The sequence below is a fragment of the Carlito syrichta genome, unplaced genomic scaffold (genome assembly GCF_000164805.1).
Source record: "Carlito syrichta isolate Samal-C Ts95f unplaced genomic scaffold, Tarsius_syrichta-2.0.1 Scaffold304768, whole genome shotgun sequence".
Lineage (NCBI taxonomy): Eukaryota > Metazoa > Chordata > Mammalia > Primates > Tarsiidae > Carlito > Carlito syrichta.
In genome coordinates this window covers 195,050-205,071 of record NW_007248864.1, presented here as the reverse complement: position 1 = coordinate 205,071, position 10,022 = coordinate 195,050, and the positions used below count along the sequence as shown (strand labels likewise).

At 38.1% G+C, this 10,022-nt stretch overlaps 1 protein-coding gene across 1 annotated transcript; it reads left to right on the top strand.

Annotated features, from left to right (window-relative positions):
• The first annotated feature begins 5,028 nt into the window (after positions 1-5,028).
• CUNHXorf66 (chromosome unknown CXorf66 homolog) lies at positions 5,029-9,118 on the top strand. The gene is made up of 3 exons (XM_008060899.1): positions 5,029-5,122; positions 5,802-5,955; positions 8,293-9,118. Exons 1-3 carry the CDS (start codon positions 5,029-5,031, stop codon positions 9,116-9,118), a joined length of 1,074 nt encoding a protein of 357 aa, XP_008059090.1.
• The last annotated feature ends 904 nt before the right edge of the window (positions 9,119-10,022 follow it).

The window sequence follows — 10,022 nt, the reverse complement described above, 5'->3', positions numbered from 1 at the left end:
ATTCATACAAATTTATACCCTAGGATGATTTAACCTTGTAAGATTTAATAACTACTTCAAGGTTGTGTCTTAGTTAAAACTGCTACTGCTACAATTAAGAACCATAGACCTGGTGGCATATAAACAACAAAAGTTTATTTCTCACAGTTCTGGAGACCAGAAGTCCAAGATCAAGGTGCTAGCATGATTGGGTTCTGGTGAGGATCTTTTTTTCACCAGTTTCAAACTGCTGATTTCTCATTGAATCCTCACATGGTGGAAAGAGAATGATACAGTTCTGAGGTCTCCTTTTTCTTTATTTTAATTTTTCTTTTTTTATATTTTGAGTTGGAGTCTCCCTCTGTCACCTAGGTTGGAGTGCAGTGGCATGTTCACGGCCACTGCAGCCTCGACCTGCTGGGCTCCAACAATTCTTCCGCCTCAGCCTTCCAAGTAGCTGGAAATACAGGCATGCACTACCACACCCAAATAATTTTTTGATTTATTGTAGAGATGAGGACTCACCAAGTTGCCCAGGCTGGTCTACAACCCCTGAGCTCAGGCAATCCTCTCATCTTCGCCTCCCAATGTGCTGGTATTACAGTCATGAGCCACCACACCTGGCGAGATCTCCTTTAAAAGGGCACTAGTCCCCATTCATGAGGGCTCCACTCTCATAACTTAATTACCTCCCAAAGACTTCACCTCCATATACAATCACATTGGGAATTAGATTTCAACATATAAATTTTGAGGGAGACTCATTCAGTTCATATAATTCTGCTCCTGGCCTCCAAAATTCATGTCCATTTTATATGCAAAATACCTTCATTTTATCCCAACAACCCCCCAAATCTTAACTTGTTCCAGCCAGCATCAACTCTAAAGTCTTGGCTGGGTGTGGTAGTGGTTCACACCTGTAATCCCAGCACTTTGGGAGGTGGGGGCAGAAGGATTGATTGAGCCTAGGAGTTTAAGACCAGCCTGAGTAGCATAACAAGACTTCATCTCTACAAAAAATAAAAAAAAATTAGCCAGGCATGGTGACATGCACCAGTAGTCCCAGCTACTTAGGAGGTTGAGGTAAGAAGGATCCTGAGCCCAGGCAGTTGAGGCTGCAGTGAGCTGTGATTGTTTCACTGCACTTCAGCCTAAGTGACAGAGTGAGAACCTGACTCAAAAAATAATAATAGGGAACATAACATCAGAAAAGGTACCTGATATCAAATCAGGTGAAGTGGGAACCAAAGGGAGGCCCAAACTTTACCTCTATGATGACCACTTGTATGCCTAATCCTGAATTGTACCCCGCATCTTTAAAATAAAAATGAACAAATAAATACAAATAAACTTTTAAAAAATAAATAGTCTGAAATCCAAAATCTCATCTAAGTATCATCTAAATCAGATATGAGTGAGACTGGAGATACAATTCATCCTGAGGTAAAATTCTTCTACAACTGTGAAACTGTAAAACCAAACAAATTATGTGCTTTCAAAGTAAAATGGTGGAAAAGGTAAAGAATAGACATTCTGATTCCAAATAGGAGAAATAGGGAGGAAAGAGGGGTGACAAGTTCCAAGTAAGTACAAAACCTAACAAGGCAAATTCCATTAGATATCAAGGCTCAAGAATGGTCCTCTTTGGCTCCATACTTTGCTCTCCAGGCCCCGTGCGGTCCTGTCTTCCGAACCCCCTGGGGTACCATTCCCATACCTACAGCTCTGTTGGGTGGGGGGTCCCACTTCTAGGGTTCTTCCAGGTAGCAAACTCCTACAGCATTGCGTAGCTCTGCCCCTGCAACTTTGGGCAGAGGTCTACAGACCTATTGATAGCAAGGCAGTGGCAGGGCTTGGTGGCTCAGCCTGTAATCCCAGCACTTTGTGAGGCTGAGTCTGCAGGTTTGAGACCAGCCCGGGAAACTTGGTGAGCTCTCATCTCTACAATAAATAAAAAAATTTTAAAAATAAAAAAAGTTAAAAAGTTAAAAAATTAAAAAGAAAGCAAGGCGATGGCTTCCCTCTTTTGAAACTAAGGAGATAGCACTGATTACCTCTGAGTCACCTTTTGGGTCGTTTTTTTCCTTGCCTTGAAGAATACAGCATGTCCTAGCCAAATAGCTCTATGGTCCTGTCCTATAAAATCCAAAAAGTCCAACAACCTTTCTTCATTCCTTCCTGCCCCCTTCTGCTTCAGTTCAAACTGGCTGTTTTCCTGCTGGGGTAGTTGATTAAACATGTGGTTTACACCCATACTAATCTGCTTATCAAAGGGTTGGTTGGGCACCCACTTAGTGTTCTCTTCCAAATATGCTTTCTCATTTTTTGCAGTATGAATAGGCTGGCATTTTCCAAATATTTAAGTTCCAGTTCCTCTTTGCTTAGTAATTCTAAGTCATTTCTTTCTTGTTGCATTTTACTATAAGCAGAAAGGAGGAATCAAGCCATTCCTTCAATACTTTACTTAGAAACTCAGCTAAATTTCTATTTTTGTTGCTTACAAGTTGTACATTCCACAGAACACTAAGACACTAACACAATTCAGCCAAGTTATTTGCCACTTTATAACAATGATCGTCTTTTCTTTATTGTCCAACAACATGTTCTTCGTTTCTGTCTTAGACCTCAACAGTGTGGCCTTTACTGTCCATATTTCTACCAACATATTGTACATGATTGTTTATATATTTTCTAAGACGACAGAAGCTTTCTCTAAAGCACTCCTCTTTTCCTTCTGAGCCCTAACCAGAATCACCTTTAAAATTCCTTTCACAACAGTGTACTAGAGTTTTCTTCTCCACAATCTCAACAGGATATGTTATCTTTTGTCTTTTTGATAAAAGTCATTTTAACTGGGGTGAAATGATACCATTGTGGTTTTGATTTGCATTTCTCTGGTAATTAGTGATGTCGAGATTTTTTTCATATTTCTGTTGGTCATTTGTATATCTTCTTTAGAGAAATGTCTTTTCAGATCATTTGCCATTTTAACCCAATTATTTGATTTTTTGATGAGTTGTTTGAGTTTCTTCTTGGTAGTAAGGTAAATTAGTGCATACATTATAAAAAACAGAATGGAGGATTCTCAAAAAAAAGAAATTAGAACTACCACATAATCCAGCAATCCCACTGCTGGGTATACCCAAAAGAAAGAAAATCGGTATAATGAAGAGATATATGCATTCCTATGTTTATTGCAGCACTATTCACAATAGTCAAGATCTGAAATCAACCTAACTATCCATCAACAGATGATACAGAAAATGGGATATATATACACAATGAAATATTATTCAGCCATAGAAAAATGAAATTCTGTCATTTGCAGAAACAGATGAGCCTAGAGAATACTATGTCAAGTGAAATAAGCCAGACACAGAAAGATAAATATTGCATGATCTCACTTATATGTGGGTGATAAAAAAGTTTATCTCATGAAGGTAGAAAGAGGAATGTTGGTCACCAAAGGCCAGGAAGGGTATAAAAGAAGGGAGGGATGAAAAGAGGTTGGTTAATGGGTACAAAAATGTAGTCATATAGAAAAAATAACTTCTAGTGTTTGGTAACATAGAAGAGAGACTCTAGTTATCAATGACTTATTGTATATTTCCAAATAATTAGAAGAGAAGATTTGGAATTTTATCAACACACACAAAAAATGTTTGAGGTGATGGATTTCCCAATTAACTTGATTTGATAATTACATAATTTATGCATGCATCAAAATATCACATGTATCCCATAAATATGTACTATTATATATCAATTTTTTTTTTTAGTTAGAGTCTTACTTTGTCACCCAGGCTGCAGTGCAGTGGCATGCTCACGGCCACCACAGCCTCAGTCTGTTGGGCTCAGGTGATCCTCCTGCCTCAGTCTTCCAAGTAGCTGAAACTACAGGCATGCATCGCCACGCCCAGCTATTTTTTTAATGATTTATTGTAGAGACGAGGTCTCACCATGTTGCTCACCCCTAAACTCAGGTAATCCTATCGCTTCTGCCTCCCAAAGTACTGGGATTACAGGTGTGAGCCACCACACCCGGCTTTTATATCAGTTTTTAAAGTCCGTTCATGACAATCTCAGCTTCTTCTAGCATGCACTTCAAAACTCTTCCAGCTTCTACCCATTAGCACTGTTCCTCAGTATCAGTGGCCGTTCCCGGTCACCGCAGCCTCAACCTGCTAGGCTTCAGCGATCCTTCCGCCTCATCCTTCCAAGTAGCTGGAACTACAGGCGCGCGCTACCACACCCAGCTATTTTTTGATTTTTATTGTAGAGATGAGGTCTCGCCAAGTTGCCCAGGCGGGTCTCAAACCCGCGGGCTCAGGCAATTCACTCACCTCGGCCTCCCAAGGCGCGGGATTACAGGCTGAGCCACCGAGCCCGGCTGCCTGGGTGGCTTATAAACAACAAAAAATTATTTCTCACAGTTCTGGAAGCTAGAAGTCTGAAATCAGAGGGCCAGCATAGTTGGACTCTGGTGAGACTTCTCTTTTAACTGAAAACTGTTTACTTTTTCTTGCATCCTCACATGGTAGAAAGAATGAGCTAGCGTTCAGGCCTCTTCTTATGGCACTAATTCTATTCATGAGAGTTCCACCTTCAAGGCCTAATTAGTTCTGAAAGACACCACCTCCAAATAACATTATTTGGGTATTCAATTTCAACATATGAATTTTGGGAGAATGTAAGAATTCAGCCCATAATAGGTTATAAAACGCCTCCTTACCATTTAATAAGGAGAAATAGTTCTTCAATTTCTAGAGCTAGTTCATTTTCCCTTCTCTGAATACTTCTTTCTCTGATTAATGATGCTTCAATTGTCTTGTTTTGAATTAGATGAGTACTTGATGTGAAAAAGAAATAAATGATTAAAAGTCATTTGATAAAACTTGTACAAAGAAGCTTATGCTTCCCCATGGTAACATTATGTTGTCACACTGAGACACAAAGTGATAATGATGTCATAAACCCTTAGAACAGGCTGAACCACATAAAATGCAGTGGTTATGTTAGTAGAATAAATATTTGAACAGAGCTCTGGACATGAGTCTTTTTATTTATGTCCTACTTTTGTCCATTTGGACAAATAATTGTTTAAATACAAGCCAAAGTAATGGATCTTCTACTACAGGTATGTGTCTAACCTAAAAACTTACAAATTATGATCTATTATTTTATGTATTCAAGCGCTTAATTATAAAAACTAGTTGAGTTTGAGAAGTCTGCTGTTACCATTAGTAGGTCTTCAAGAATTTTAGAACAACAGCTAATAATACTTTTAGTCTTGTGTAAAAAACCCAATAAAAAAATATAAGTAAGCATAAAGGGCATAGACTTATGGTCTCCCTTGGTCCCCTCTTTCTCAACCCAATCCAACATTCCCTCCCAAACCAAACTAAATAATACTATATAAACGAATCCGGGAGGGGACTTTGCATACAGTAGATTTTCAATAAGAGTTTTTTCTTGTCTCATCCCCTTTCTAATCACACATACATTAACACTGAAGTGCACTCATACAGGAATGATATACACACTGGGCACACAAGGGCACACACGCTCAAAAATGTAAGCCATGATTCGGAGGTTACCTCTGAATGATATGATATGGATTAGCCAGAAATGTCTCCCAAATTAAATTTCTAGGCTGTGGTGGGGGCGTGATAGAGGGAAGAAAGATAACAGTGGTACATTTATCAGGCTTAAAAAATAATTGATGATGAGATTTGATTTTGATCTATAGTGGCAAACTACTAACAAAGTGGAAGAAAACTTGGTTACCTAACACCTTCTCTGATGATACATCTATTGCAGAGCTAAGTTCCTTGAATCAATAGAGACAAAAATAGAAAATTTCAGGGGACGTCTACTTGCCATCCTAATTGGTGTTATGATGATGAGCTTTGTCTTGATCTGTTTTTGTTTTCTCCATTATAATTGTACGCACGATGATGCCCTCAAATCAAGAATGTAAGTTTTACCCATTTAAATTAAGAATGCAACGTGTGTGTGAGTGAGTGTGTGTGTGTGTGTGTGTGTGTGTGTGTGTGTGTGTGTATACATATAACGGATGTTTCATTGTTGTCCAGATTACTTAATGTTAACTTTAGATTTCTGTTTTTTTCATTCTCTTTTTTGAGTTGGAGTCTCACTCTGTCGCCCAGACTGGAGTGCAGTGGCATGTTCCCAGCCACCGCAGCCTCGACTTGCTGGGCTCCGGCGATCCTTCTGCCTCAGCCTTCTAAGTAGCTGGAACTACAGGCGTACACTACCACGCCTGGCTAATTTTTTTTTTTTTTTGATTTGTTGTAGAGATGAGGTCTCGCCAGGTTGCCCAGGCGGGTCTCGAACCCGCGGGCTCAGGCAATTCACTTACCTCGGCCTCCCAAAGCACGGGATTACAGGCTGAGCCACTGAGCCCGGCAAACTCTAGATTTCTAAAGGGCTACCAATCTCTTGTAGGTACTTTCACTTACTTATATCGGTTATTAAATATTATCAAGAACATTATCAACTTTAGACAAAGCTGTCTCCTATTCAGATTTTAGCTGAATTCTAAGTTATTAATTTCATTTTAAATTCAGTGTTGGTAACGAACACATATGTGTACCCCTTGAATATAAACTAAGTTAAAAAAAATTCAGTGTAGTAAAAGATGGCATGAGTATTTGAATAAGAGCGGGAGAATAAGGAGAGAGAGAGAGAGAGAGAATGGGTCTCTGTTTTCCAAAGATAATAAAACGTTTTGGATAATTTACCACCTTAAGATTTAATTGCATGAAATATTATTCACTGTTGTTACTGGTCCTGGTATATAAGGTATGACAATTAAGTTCACGAACTCAACATGTGCTTACATTGGCAGCACTGTACAAACAACTCGGTAAGGTTTCATAACCTTGGTATATCAGTGTCTCACAGCTATGTTCCTGTTGATGTGTAGCAGTGCTGCTGAGCAACATTCATAATTGTTTCATGTTTTTGTGTGCCATCACAAGAATGTCGGAGCTTGAATTAGGGCAATGAACAACAATTAAATTTCTTGTTATACTTGGCATGAGTAGAAGTGAAGCCGGACATATTAGTCCAAGTTTATGGAGGCTAACGCCATGAGGAAAATGGCAATATACAAATGGATTAAATGTTTTTCTGAGGGGGCAGAAAGTGTCACTGATGAAGAGATCAGGATGGCCAATAACGAGTAGAACTGATGAAAACATTGCAAAAATTCATCAAATTGTGCATTAAAATCATCAGCTGACTGTAAGAAGCATAGACCAAATAAATATTGATAGATAAACAGTTAGGAAAACCTTAACTGAAAATCTTGGCATGAGAAATGTGTGTGCAAAAATGGTCCTGAAGGAGCTCTTGCATCACGACAATGCACCAACTCACACAGCACTGTCTGAGAGGAAGTTTTAGCCAGGAAACAAATAACTGTACTAGAACACCCTCCCTACTCTCTTGATCTGGCTCCCAGTGATTTTTTTCTTTATCCGAAGATAAAGGAAATATTGAAAGGAAAACATTTTGATGACATTCAGGACATCAAGGGCAATACAACAGCTCTGATGGCCCTTCCAGAAAAAGAGTTCCAAAACTGCTATGATGTATGGCCTAGGCACTGGCATCAGTGCATAACTTCCCAAGGGGAGTACTTCGTAGGTGACCATAGTGATATTCGGCAATGAGGTATGTAGCACTTTTTCTAGGATGAGTTCATGAACTTAACTGTCAGTCCTCGTACATACTAGTGCCCTAAAATTTTTCCATTCCAAGGACTGGTGGCTAAAATGTAAAATACCAAAGCCCTATTCCTTTGGTTTTAGAGGAATATTATGAAATTAAATACGCACAAATAGATAAGTTGATGTTGTAAATATGATAGGAAAACAATGATGAAAGAGGTTGTTTTTTTCCTTATGATATGTTATCTGTTTGTGAAATTTTTTATAAAAAATTTGATTTCTGGAATAAGTAAGATATTCTTTCTCTCTCTTTTCCTATTTCTCTGTTAACAGAAGATTTGAAGCAACTTTGTTTCATTTCATATGTGGACTAAATGGTTATCAAATATGATTAAAATAGTAAAAAACTCTTAAGAAAAAGCATTCAGTGTGAGTTCATATCTGTAACCTGAGTCATGGCTTTCACTACACTCCAATTCATACTGTGTTCAGTTTTCCTACTAGAGCCCAAAATAAAGCAAAGATCTAAGCTAATACAGTATCCTAAGTTTTCTGATAATAGTAATACGACTCTTTTGTTTTAAATTATTATACTCCAAATTTTCTATAATTTCAGGTTCAAGAAAGAAGGTACAACAACACAGTCATTATTTGGTAAACCCAATACAGCCAGTCCATGCTGTCCAGAAAATCAACATTTGCTACCCAATATAGACAAATTATCTAGGCCCTTGAATTCAGAAAAGTCATCCATATCATTCAGTGCAGAAAAGTTAACCAAGTCCTCAAGTCCAGAAAGATTATCCAAACAAAACAATGAAGAAAAGTTAATCAAGTCATTGAATACAAAAAAGTTATCCAGGCCACCATGCTCAAAAAAATTATTCAGGTCATCTCACTTGGAAAAGTCACATAGGACATGCAATCTAGAAAAATCATGTAAGCCAGCCTATGCCCAGAAGCCAGTCCGTCAAGTCAATTCATCCTATCCAGATAAGATAGTCAGACCAACTTGTTCACTTCATCCACGAAATAAAGTCATGCCACCCAAGCCTCTCAGCCACCAGAAATTGGCTAAGCCACCCAGATATTCCAATGTAAAAAGGTCAGTGATGCTTGGCAGGGCAGTCTTGCTATCCAGGCCTCAATTAGCTGAAACCTGTCAATGCTACAAAGAAAAATGCCTTGTTTGCAAGACTTCTTCTGAGCATTTAATCATTGATATTTCTAAGGCAAAGAAGAAAAACGCAAGAAACCTACCTGTTTCAAAAAAAGAAAAGTATTTTTCCAGGTCTTTGTATAAGGTAGATACCAGGAACAATGGATACTATGATAACGTGAGTGACAGTGATATGATGACTAATGACAGTGACAAGGAGATAACCATTATTTGTAACATAAGGTATAACGAAGTCCTCTCCAAAGGGATTCCAAACAATTAAGGGCTCAATAAAAATAAAATCCAACAGTTAAGGAGCAAACATATACCAACTATTTTATGCTCACCATCCATTAAGACATTGATAAAGGGAAAATCCACTTGTGATCACTATCAAGATTAGTTTTATCCATCTTGGAGGTGATTTGCTTAAAAAATAACAATAAAACATATGACATAAATTATTTTGTAATATTAATTGTTATTGCATTTTAGAGGTAAAAAGATCTTTTGATGTATCTTACTTAGATCTGGTCACTTGGATGGGAAACATAAATATACATGCACAAACTTAGAATGGAATTGCAAGATGGGTACCTTGGACTTCTTCAGTTGGATTAGCTCTCAACTAAAGTTTCAATCCAATTAAGTTTATGTGCAGTCCTCACAGTTTAAGACTGTCTCTTTTTCTTTTCTTTTTTTTTTAATCAGTATTTTTTATTATGGTTTTGTGGGGTACAGTTAAAGGTTAGGTGTACAATTACGTTTCATTCAGGCACCCTGTTGATAAGAGGTGTTTTCCCATCTCCAGACAGATATTTGCTACTGTTAATCCCATCCCCCCCCCATAGTTTCCCAGTACTGTCAGTCATTTTCTTACAGTATTACATTGGATGTTCAAGGTCCATTATATGAGTGAGAACATGTGATATTCGGATCTTTGTTTCTGTGAGAGGTCGCTCAGTATTATAGACTCTAGTTCCATCCAGGTTACTGCGAAATTCAAGATTTTGATCTTTTTTATGGCTGCATAGTATTCCATCGTGTATATGTACCACATTTTTTAAATCCAGTCCTCTTTTGATGGGCAGCATGGTTGTTTCCAGGTTCTTGCTATTGTGAACAACGCTGCGATAAACATACGTGTGCAGGTATCTTTTTTCTGGAGTGATTTGTGTTCTTCAGGG

Excerpts from the sequence above, each read along its gene's own strand:
- CUNHXorf66 (XM_008060899.1), top strand. The coding sequence starts at position 5,029 with ATGAGTCTTTTTATTTATGTCCTACTTTTGTCCATTTGGACAAATAAT. Across the intron at positions 5,123-5,801 it reads ATCTTCTACTACAGGTATGT|CTAAGTTCCTTGAATCAATA; the intron begins GTCTAACCTAAA and ends TCTATTGCAGAG. Across the intron at positions 5,956-8,292 it reads GATGCCCTCAAATCAAGAAT|GTTCAAGAAAGAAGGTACAA; the intron begins GTAAGTTTTACC and ends CTATAATTTCAG.